The following is a 12,475-nucleotide window of genomic DNA, read 5'->3' on the forward strand; positions in this document are numbered from 1 at the left end:
TTTTTTCTTATTTCTTATTATTCTCATTTTTTTTTTGGTTATTTTATTCTCTTTCTTTTTGTTTTGGTCACCGGTGACATAAAATGGTGGTCATCGGAATTTCACAAATACCATTTTTTCCGGTGAATTTTTTTTCCAGCAACAAAATTTTACCCTGATCTAAGTGTGTTTTGTTTTTTATATATATAATTTTCTTGAAAGTGTAATTTATGTGTGGGAGAAAGAGCAAAAGAAATAAAAACGAATATAATCTGAGAAAACTTTTTTCAGTTAAAATTTCAGTACATCATTTTTTTTCGGTGTGGGAAGATTTTCCGATGATGAATTTTTCCCCCCAAATCTGAGTGTATTTTGCTTTGCTTATGAATAGATCTTTTTGAGAGTTTAATTTGTGTGTGAAAAGAAAAAATGGAAGAAAACGGTTAGACAAAGTCGCCGGTGAATGAATATCCGCCGAAATTAGAGCAGAAACGAAAAAAAAAGTAAAAGAAAAAAGAATAAGAAAAAGGAAAAGGAAAAGGAAAAGGAAAAAAAAGTAAGAAAAAATGGTAAAAAAGAATAAAAAATAGTTTGAAAATCGTTTTTTCTTGCTTCCCACTCTCCTTTGGGAGAGTGAAATACACACACTCTGCCACGTCAACGTTAAGAGTACAAATAATTCTATTTAAAATAAGTTTAGGGGGTAATAGAATTCCCGCAAAGAAAAAGTGTGTAGTTCGAAATACGGGTATAGATCAGGGGGTACTTATGCATTTTCCCAAAAATTATTGATAATGAAATAACAAAAATATTGTACATTTTATGACAAGAGAAGTTAAATATTCAGTATCTACTATTTATTTACATACCCCTTTTCTACCTTTCTATATATATTTTAGATAATGGCATGTAGCTAGTTTGGGTATTATGAAAATGCAAAAATCTTATGTTAATACTACTAAAATTAAACTCATTATTTTGATTTTTAAGGACAAAATAAGTAATAAATTGTTATTTTTGGTGAACACTTAGAATCTCAAAATGCATAAATTAATAATCATCATATTTGTATCGCGCCTCCCGAGTCCAGCATAACACCCCAGTTGTATAAATATGTACACACAAGGAATTTCTAGAAAAAATATATGAAAATCACTATTGACTTTATTTCGTCTTCTAATCCCCATATTATAATTTTAATATAACTTGTTCACAAGCCAAACTAAATAAATTGCATCCGTTCACACTACAGACATACAACACTTATTTAGTACAAAGTTATTTAGAGGAAAAAACTTACCTTCTACAGAATCAACGCATAGTTATAGAAGCAAATTTAGAAGGTCACACATTTTGCAGTAGCTTTAACTCACTCAACTTCTTGGAAGGTACATCTTTCAGCCCTTTGTAGGTTTTTCTTCTAACAGTATTATATTTCTTTCACTTTAAAAAAATAATGAAAAATCAAGCAATTAAATCAAATATTTACCAAAGTGGCTAATAAGAGCTACCAACAGAATCTAGGAAATAACCCGCAAAAAGCCATGCATACAACTCACAATCACAGACACTGTCTTGTTGTAGCAACTTGTCGAAGATAGATTAAGCAATAAAATTCATAAGATATTATAGGCAAAGAAACCAACATATATAAAGACATAAGTTATGAATTACAGTAATTTGCTAAGGAAAAACGGTACAGAAACTTGCACATATCTAAGAGACATTAGGCGAGATGCAATGGAGACTAATGTTGTCGCCATCTCGACTTCTCTTTCCAAGGAAATCATCTAAAACCCTCTCTTTGGTTACTGGAGATTTGTGTAGTGTTTTTTTCCCCTGTAAAGATGGATCTTAAAAGTAAGAATTTAAGGGGAATTGAATGGAAGAAAGTAATGAGGAAAAAAGGTCTCTCCAACCGTCATTTTATCTCTGAATTTCACCATGTATAGACATTTAATAAATGATTATGGTCCATATATGTATTAAAATATTTTGGTTAACTAAATTTAGTGCATTAATTACTCAAAGTACTCTTCAAATTCTTTAGATAGAACTGCACGCTAATGACTTTTCATTTTATCATTTATAATTATTCTATTTATTAGATGGTCAATTTACTATTTGGTAGTTTTAAAATATTGTAGAAATAATGTTTGGATGGGGTAATTATGTTGATCTACTTTTGAAGGGTATTTTCGTAATCTAACTTTCAACTTTGGGGCTTCCCACTTTTATAATAATAATATAATAAAATAATATGATGATGATGATATGATATGATGACTTGTATAACTTGTGATTAATTCTGTTTACTTCATGTATAAATGTGATAGATGAAAATTTTAGAGTTGCGTACTGATTATTCATTCATCGTTGAATAATGAATGTATAGATGTATATAGCCATGTTTGCACGTGTACCATATATAATTCATGTGTAGCTGTGTGTAGAAAATTTATTATGAGTTTTCCTTTGCATGTATAATTTATGGATAACACTGTTTAATCCGTGTATAAATCCAATATATAGTTGTATATTTATTCGAGCTTCCAGATTCAATATTCATTATCATTGAATAATGAATGTGTAGCTGTATAACTCTGTTTGCATGTATAATGTGTGTAGTGTAGTTTTTATTTTATTTTATATAAAAGCAGATTCATTACTACTTTGTTTTATATGTATAAATTGCATATATTGAGAATAAACTGATTGATAAGACATCAACACGAAAACAATCCCCAAAAAAGATAAATAAAATTATAACTAAAACTCAAGTACTAGCAACGCTACTTCGGGTGTGTTTGGTATAACGGAAAATGTTTTGCAAGAAAATATTTTCTTGGAAAACAAGTAGTAATCTTATTCGTTTTTCGGTGTTTGGTACGCAAATTAAGGAAAATGACTTCTCAAGATTATTCATAAATTAATTTAGATATAATAAACATGAAGCCATAAACTTTCAAATCAACAACCTTTCGAACCCACAAATTTTATAGACTTTTGAACCGCTAAACTTTCAAAATCGCGAAATTTTGAACCCGTAAACTTCTAAACACATAAACCTCTGAACTCATAATTTTGGAACTTGTAAAATTTTAAGCCTTTAAACCGATAAATAAAAAAATTAAAACTAAAAAATATATTTTAAAAAAAAATTCCGGGGGGGAAGGGGGCAGTAAAACGAAAAAAAATAGAATTTTAAATTACAAAAAAAAAAGTAAAAATAACTTTTTTGTGCGGTGGGGGAGGGTTGGGTGGGTGGTGCAGAAAAACGAAAAAACAGAAATTTGAAATTACAAAAAAAGAAAATTGCGGGGGAGAGGGGGTGGGGAGTGGAGGAGTAGTAGAGTGAATGGTAACGAAAAAACTGAATTTGAAAAATAAATACACTTTTTTTGGAGAGGGGGTGGGGTGGAGAAGGTTGAAAAGGAGTTTTGAAAAATATTTTCCCTTCTACTGATAAGAAAAACATTTTCCGAAAAATATTTTCCTTGGTACCAAACACACCCTTCATCTTCAAATTTTTCCCATTGGTTAACAATCATTTAAGCTTTGACTAAATTAACTTCTTGTTTTTCCCGCCCTTCATCCCACAACAGTGCATTGTACCTTTTGTGGATGTTGTTAATATCATAACCAACTTTTAGAATTAGAAATCTTAACTGTAATGGGAACAGAAACCTTCGCTTCAATGAGAGATATTGAGCATAAACGAGGGGATGAAGGGAGAGAGAAACCAAATTCTTTACTTCGCTACACTAGGAGAGAGACCGAAAGAAGATATCAAAATAGAAAATAAAAGAGACCCTTTTTTGTTGGGTATCATATTCGTATATTTTCATATAGGTGCCTTATCCCCTATAATCCCTAAAATTAAGTGATTTCAAGTCACAATCCCTACAGTTACGGCTAACTTGTCAACTAGCTTAACCGGATAAAAAAAGTAAAAAGGATGCGTACGACGTTTAAAATGAGTTATAAAAATAAATATTTATTTAGAGTTTATAACTGAAGTTAATTATTAATTTTCATAAAGTACTATCTTTCAGTAGTAATGTCATCTATAGATACCATTTTTTATATTACGTATTATAGATACATTTCTGTGGTTATAAGATATATTTAATGTATTTAAGCTATTGTATTCATGAATATAGTAGTAAAAATAGGCGTGAATCAGGGAAGTCCAGCTAATCAGTTGTTGTATTCGACTGTATTCATGGAGTGAAACATGAGATTACAGCTGGACAGATTATTGTATTCGACTATATTCACGGTGCGAAATAGGGGATTACACTATTTTTAAAACGGAAAGTGAATCAATTAACATAATATACTCCTAATATAACTCAACAAACTCAATTATAACTCACAAATTTTGTATTTTTAGTTATAAAAAAGATTCTCAACCAAAAAATACCTAAAAACATAGCAATCTTCAGAGAAATTATATAATACATCTAAATACATAAATTATATTAATTAAAAAAAACATATGAATACATTTATGGCATATAGCGAGACAGTGAATACAATGAAATACATATAATACAGCGGGTTTCATTGAAATACAATGAGAAAAAAAAGATAATGAATACAATGAAATACATGGAATACAACGAGACATATTGAATTACAATTAAAAAAAGACAATAAATACAATGAAAATACAGCGTGATAATGTTCAGCAGTTGTAATTGCAACGTAAGGACGAAGAATCTGGCTCTCTCTTAAGGACACTATCAAAGAGAAGTTCACAGTCCTTGATAATGTTCAATGGTTTGAAGTTCTTGAAGGCAAGCAAGGAAGATCTTCTGCAATTGTAATTGCAACGGAAGGGTTTAGGGTTTAATATTCCATATGGAGGAAGAAGAATCTCTAGAGTCTTCAGCAATGACCGAAATTACACATCAGAAATCACAGCCTTGGAGTTTATCAAAATCGAAATTTTCCGAAAACAATCAAAATGCCATTGCAGTCCTTGTAGGGTTGATTTTTAGGGTCGGAGGGTTTGATTTTGGATCCAGAAGTGAAAACGTACTGTAGGAATATGCCGTTGCAGTCGTCGGATGCGGTAGCCGGAGCAATTTTTGAAGTGGGCTTTGCACAAATACGGTGGAAGGAGGAGGAGATCGGAAATTTTGATGGGATGGGGGAAGAGAATGGGATGTGTCAAAGTAGAAAGAGAAAGAAAATAGTGTAACTGATTAGCGTATTTAGTGGCTTAGGGCTAGGAGGTAACCAAAATTAAATATTTTGCTATAAACCTAAAAGGTATCTATAGAATATAATTTTTTTAAATGGTATTTATTTAAAATAAATAAGGTGTTAACATTTGCTATAGGATGTAAAAATTCCTTCTTTTATTGTGGACTGTGAATGATCTGTAGTAGGCTTGGGCTTCTGAAACTGGCCCAACTCAGCAAAAATCTAGACCTAGTCCATATCTAATGTGGCCCAAAATGTTGTAAAAATTGCACGGGGCGCCCTATTTGGTCAACCCTATTTAATCTATACCTATATTTTTAAAATTATTTAATCTATACCCTCATTTTAACAACTTCAGACGCCTCCTCTTCTTCCTCCTGACCTATGCGTTCCTTTCTTCCTCCTCTTCTTTTTTGATGAGGCTGAGAGCAGTTCACTTTAGGATCTGCCAAACCCATTATTTTTTGGAAGTTTTACCTCCTATAGCAAAGATTAATACCTTATTTATTTTAAATAAATACCATTTAAAAAAATTATATTCTATAGATACCTTTTAATGTTTATAGCAAAATATCAAATTTTATGGTTAGCTCGTATCCCTAAGCCACTAAATACGCTATTCAGTTGTACTATTTTCTTTCTCTCTCTACTTTGATACATACCATTCTCTTCCTCATTCCCTGAAAACACGATGCTCAATCTCAACAAAGATCGTGCCACCAAAAGCCCAAGCAATATCAAGAATACCAACGCCGCCACAGATATTGCCGCCATCTTTAATATCCGACTGATGCTTGTACCCGATTACAATCAAAACAGTTACATAAAGAAACATTTGTTCCATTTGCTATCTCGCTGTACAATTGTTCCAAAACAGTTACATAAAGAAACATATGAATCTCGTTGTATTCCATTTGATATCAATTAGTAGTGTAATCCCCAAATCGGCTACTGTACAGGATGCGTGTGAACAGTGAGATTCAGGGTTTTTGCTTGACGGCGAATTCGTCGGAAATTAGGGTTTGTTCTTGAACAAAGACGACGGAGTTTGGGGCTGAGCAACTTGATTTTCTGTTAATATATTTCAATGTATTTTCAACGTATCATGCTGTATTTTCATGTATTTCATTTATTCATTGTCTTTTTTTCATTGTAATTCAATATATCTCGCTGTATTCCATGTATTTCATTGTATTCACTATCTTTTTGTCCATTGAATTTCAATGTATCTCGATGTATTCTATGTATTTTTTTATATTCATTGTCTCGCTATATGCCATGAATGTATTCATATATTTTTTAAATTAATATAATTTATGTATTCAAATGTATTATATAATTTCTCTGAAGATTGCTATATTTTTGGGGTATTTTTCGATTGAGAATCTTTTTTATAACTGGAACTACAAAATTTGTGTGTTATAATTGAGTTTGTTGAGTTATATTAGGAGTCTATTATGTTAATTGATTCACTTTCCGTTTAAAACAGTGTAATCCCCTGTTTCACGCCGTGAATACAGTCGAATACAATAATCTGTCCAGCCGTAATCCCATATTTCACGCCATGAATACAGTCGAATACACTCAAGTACACTCGAATACAACAACTGATTAGCTGAACTTCCCTGATTCACGCCTATTTTTGCTACTGTGTTCATAAATACAGTAACTTAAATACATCTAATACATCTTATTACAACATAAAACATATCTACAATCTGTAATATAGCAAATGGTATCTATAGATAGCTAATTACCACTAAAAGATAGTGCTTTATGAAAATTTCTCTGATTTTTTTTCCTAGTTTAGGATCTTGAAAGTTCACGCTGAACTGTATCTCTTAGTTCATGGCAAAATGCAAGAGTAAAACCGTCATCTTCGCTCTCCGAATTTACGCTTCTTGGTAAAAATAATGGCTCGCCTCCATATCTTTTATTTCCATACATCTATTTATGAACTTTCCTTGTTGATAAGTTCACTTTTGCAAATCCTGAAACTTTTTGTCATGGCTCTGCAATTACAGGATAAGCATATTGTGTTTTTCGACCAAGTTTGTTCCCGTTAACTATTCCAGCTTCCAAATTAGCTTGTTCTGATGATGAAATTATATCCCGTTTCGTCGATTCGCTTGTCTTCAAATTGAGCCTTATTTTGAAGTTTTCTTTTAATAAGGCAACACGGCAAAAAAATTCTCAAGTTCAAACTTCAAACATACATAATTGAAGTGAAGTTTGCCCTTGCTATGAACTGAAGTTTGCCTAATTACCTTTGCAAGTCAGGTCAAACTTCAGGCAAAATATCTGAAATTTTGCTTTGATAAGGCTAAACTTCAGGCAAAAATTCTGAAGTTCAAACTTCAGACAAACATAATTGAACTGAAGTTTGCCTTTGCTTATGAACTGAAGTTTGTGTGATTGCCTTTACAAGTCAGGCCAAACTTCAGGCAAAAATATCTGAAGTTTTGCTTTGATAAGGCTACACTTCAGGCAATAAATTCTGAAATTTTGCTTTGATAAGGCTACACTTCAACCAAAAAATTCTTAAGTTCAAACTTCAGACATACACAATTGAACTAAAGTTTGCCCTTGCTTTTGAACTGAAGTTTGTGTGATTGCCTTTGCAAGTCAAACAAAACTCCAGGCAAAAATATATGAAGTTTTGCTTCGATAAGACTACACTTCAAGCAAAAAAATTTGAAGTTCAAAATTTTGACATAAATTTTTGCTACTTCAGGCACGTATATCTGAAGTTACCCGAAAATGGGTACGCTTGCATTTTTTTTTTGTAAAACGGATATAAGTTAAATGGTGACCCAAAAATTGGGTATAGATACAAATACCCCCAAAATATTTTCAATTCACTTAAATCCACATTTATTTTCTCCAATTGATGTTTGGATATAAAATACTACTTTACTAAGTATTAGAGTAGTTCTCCTCTAGTGTCTTATTACCCGTTTTTACATGAGGTTAAGCTTAGGGATGGAAATGGGGCGGGGAGGGTGCGCAAAACCCACAAAAATTTCAATCCGCCCCGGCCCGCCACGCATAGTTATTTTTTTAGTTTTCAACCCGCTCCGTCCAACATGGACCCGCCCCGCTTTTTTTTCTTTATTTTTTTTCCAAAACAAATTAGTTTGACATTTTAGTTTGACATCAAAAAATATTTTTTGTCGGATCGGATCCAATCAAATACCAAAAAATATATTCTATAAAGTAAGTCATTTTCCATAAATCAATACATATCCCTTCATACCAAACACACATCAACTCCATTCAAATTAATAATCTAAGTGAATAATTAGTTGAGATGTCGAGCAAGAACTGACTCTAAATGATTTTTGATTTATATTGAAGAAAGAGTTATGGCTGAAGGACGTGAAAGGTAAGAGAATATGCTGGCTGAGAAGAGCAATAAAGCCTCAGCAATTAGGAGAATATTGCACCAAAATAGAAATACCTAATAGCTCTATTTGTATTACAGTTCCATCGAAATGAGACGGTAAATCCACAGCCAGAGTCACTCACAAAGAGAAAGCATGGAAAACAAACACTTGAAGAGTTTATCGCAAATGGGTTACTATCATTTTCGATTACTAATACGATATCTTGACTTATGTAATATCATTTTGGTAAGACTTATGCAAATTGGTTAATTATAAATCAAAATAGTATTCGTGCTAGTGAAGAAGAATATGAAATTATAGTTGAAATGATTGCTTTATTTCAAAAAAGACAAAATTCAAAGTTGCCCCGCATTGTACCCGCATTAAACCCGCCCCGCTCTGCCCGCCCCGCTTTATAAATTTTAAAAATTGTTTTAACCCGCCCCGCCCCCCATCAAATAAAACCCGCCCGCCCTGCACTCCCCTCCCCGCTCCCTTGCCATCCCTTATTAAGCTTTTAGCAAACTAGACATTTTTCAACTAAATTAGAGATTGCCTGGAGTATTTGTCTTCTACATTTTAATTAATGTCGAAATCATTTTTCGGCAATGAATTTTAGCGTCCTCCGTACATATTGTTAATAACTTGACATTGCAAACGCCCACTTTATGACAGAAACAAGGAGAATGGCCTGCCCAGTGGGCGGTTGATTTTTTTATTTTTAATTTTTTCTAGCACTCGAATAAAATTTAGTGATTTTTCATTCCTATACACTATTTGAAACTTTATTACGAAAAATATTTATATTTTAATATTTACGCGACCTAAACACATTTTAGTTATAAAATATATACTACAATCCACCTTAAAAGGCTCTCAATCCATTATTTGTGTCTTCAATCAAGGGATTTAGTTACACCATTTTTCTTTTTTCTCTCTTTTCTCCCCTCTTCTCTCCAAACAAATGCATTTTAGATTTTTTTTCCTACGTGTATTCAGTATTTTATTTCTCAATATTTTAGTGGTGATCGAAATCTAAAAATCTGGAAAGGAGCAAAGGGATGGGCTTGTTAAAAATAGTAATAAACTTGTTTTCATTTGTCCACATTTGTTTAGATTTGTTTACATTAATTTAATGTTTTCATATTAGAAAAGAGTGAGGTGTGGACATGTGTGAATTTGTGTGAACTAGTATAGGCATATATGGACTAGTGTGTACATGTGTGGACTTAATTAATATGTACACATGAAGTTTAGGCTAGATACATGTAGGAGTTCTACTATAAATACCCATGTATGCTAGCCATTTGGAGCAAGTGAAGTTGAATAGAAATCATCCTTTCCTCCACCTCTCTAATAGTGAGTTTTTGAGTATTTGTTTAGTTGTCTTGATCTCTCAAAAATTTCTAACATTTGGTATCAGAGCTTGTGTGTTGAGAGACAACCAAACTTGGAGAAAAGATGACAAACATTAATGGAACACCATTCCAAGTTCCTATGCTCACAAAAGAGAACTATGGGAATTGGTGTATTCGAATGAAGGCCTTGCTTGGTGCTTATGATGTTTGGGAACCGGTAGAGTCTGGAGTTGATGACGCGGAAGATATCGCATCCACAAATAAGAAAGATCAAAAGGCACTCACTCTCATCCATCAAGGTTTGGATGACAAGATGTTCGAGAAGGTTGCAAATGCGACAACCTCCAAGCAAGCATGAGACATTCTTCAAATTTCCTTTAAAGGTTTGGACAAAGTAAAAAAGGTTCGTCTCTAGACCTTAAGACGAGAGTTTGAATCATTGCATATGAAAGAAAATGAATCTGTTTCAGATTACATTTCAAGAGTTTTGGCTATTGTCAATCAAATGAAAAGATATGGTGAAGAGTTGAAGGATGATAGGGTCGTTGCAAAAATACTACGATCCCTAGATTCAAATTTTGATTATATTGTTGTTGCTATTGAAGAGTCCAAAGACTTGGACACCATGATCATAAATGAACTTTCGAGTTCTTTGCAAGCCCGTGAAGAAAAATTGAAGAAACCGAAAGAAGAATCGGTTGAAAAGGCGTTGCAAGCAAAACTTTCCTTCAAGGAAAAAGATGAAAGGCGTGGTTCACAGCAAAGAGGTCGTGGAAATGGAAGAGGTCGTGGTAGAGGAGGAAAAGGTGGTAGTCAACCACCAAATAGAGACAATAAAAGCCAAGACTATAGTCAAAGAAGAGGTCATGGAAGAGGCAAAGGATGGAGACAAAATCAAGGAAGGTATGACAAATCGAATGTTGAATGTTATACTTGTCATAAATTTGGACATTTTTCCTGGGAATATAAAGATAATTCAGAGGAGAAAAAAAAATTGTGGAGAGCAAAAATGAAGATGAAGATGCCACTCTACTTCTTGCATGCAAAGGAGAAGAAAGTGATGAAAAGAACAAATGGTACCTTGACTCCGGTGCAAGTAGTCATATTTGTGGAAAGAAAAATTTATTTGTGGAGCTTAAGGAGCTAAATAGTGGCCCAATCACTTTTGGAGACTCTTCACGAGTTCAAATCAAAGGAAAAGGTACGATTTTAATTCGCTTAAAAGATGGAAGTCATCAATTAATCTCCAATGTTTTGTATGTGCCGGAGATGAAAAGTAATATTTTAAGTTTGGGACAACTTTTGGAGAAAAATTATGACATTCATTTGAAAGACAAAAAGTTGTATATGAGAGATGAAAGGGGAATATTGTTAGCCAAAGTACCTATGGCTAATAATAAAATGTTCATCTTATATATTCAAAATAATGTTCTGAGGTGCTTGTTTTCATGTGCCAAAGATTCATCTTGGCTTTGGCATATGAGATTTGGTCACTTGAATTTTGATAGCCTAAGGTTGATGAAGAAGGAAAGCATGGTGAATGGATTGCCAACAATTGATCATCCCAACCAACTTTTTGAAGGATGTCTCTTTGGAAAGCAAGCAAGAAAAAACTTTCCTAAAGAATCTTTAACAAGAGCAAGATGCCCTATCGAGTTAATTCACATGGATGTGTACGGACCTATCAAGCCATCTTCACTTGGTAAAAGTAATTATTTTTTACTTTTCATTGATGATTTTTCTCGAAAAACTTGGGTTTATTTTTTGAAGGCAAAATCGGAAGTGTTTGAAACCTTCGAAAAGTTTAAGAGCATGGTGGAGAAGCAAAGTAGCTATCAAATTAAGTCACTTAGGTCTGATAATGGTGGAGAATTCACTTCAAATGAATTCAAGATTTTATGTGAGAGAAATGGAATTTGTCATTACTTGACAGTTCCGAGATCACCACAGCAAAATGGCGTCGTGGAGAGAAAGAATCGAACTATTCTCAACATGGTGAGGAGTATGTTGAAGAGCAAAAATATGCCAAAAGAGTTCTGGGCTGAAGTTGTTGCTTGTGCGGTGTACTTATCAAATCGGTGTCACACCAAAAGTGTTCGTGGAAAAACACCACAAGAGACATGGAGCGGTTTCAAGCCAAAAGTTGCTCATTTGCGAGTTTTTGGGAGCATCGTATATGCACATGTGTCAGATGAGAAGAGGTCTAAGCTTGATGACAAAAGTAAGAGGTATGTCTTCATTGTCTATGATCAAATTTCTAAAGGTTATAAATTTTATAACCCCAAAAATGACAAAGTCACCATAAGAAGAGATGTTGAGTTTGATGAAGATAATGCTTGGGAGTGGAAATCTAAAGAGCAAGAATACTCTTTTAGTCCATTCTTTGAAGATGATGAAGAAGAAGATGGGGAGTAGGATATACACCACCTTTAACACCTCTGCCACAAGATCAAGAAGTTGGGGAATCAAGCTCAAGTTCAAGTGAAGTACCTCACAAGAGTAGAAGTCTCTGTGACTTGTATGAAAACACGGAAGTGG

At 33.1% G+C, this 12,475-nt stretch overlaps 1 protein-coding gene across 1 annotated transcript; it reads left to right on the forward strand.

Moving 5' to 3' along the window:
- Window positions 1-10,382: 10,382 nt before the first annotated feature.
- Window positions 10,383-10,912, forward strand: LOC138883626 (uncharacterized). Its single transcript, XM_070164321.1, has 2 exons — window positions 10,383-10,840; window positions 10,909-10,912. Exons 1-2 carry the CDS (start codon window positions 10,383-10,385, stop codon window positions 10,910-10,912), a joined length of 462 nt encoding a protein of 153 aa, XP_070020422.1.
- Window positions 10,913-12,475: the final 1,563 nt, after the last annotated feature.

Source organism: Nicotiana sylvestris, chromosome 12, assembly GCF_000393655.2.
Source record: "Nicotiana sylvestris chromosome 12, ASM39365v2, whole genome shotgun sequence".
Classification (NCBI taxonomy): Eukaryota; Viridiplantae; Streptophyta; class Magnoliopsida; order Solanales; family Solanaceae; genus Nicotiana; species Nicotiana sylvestris.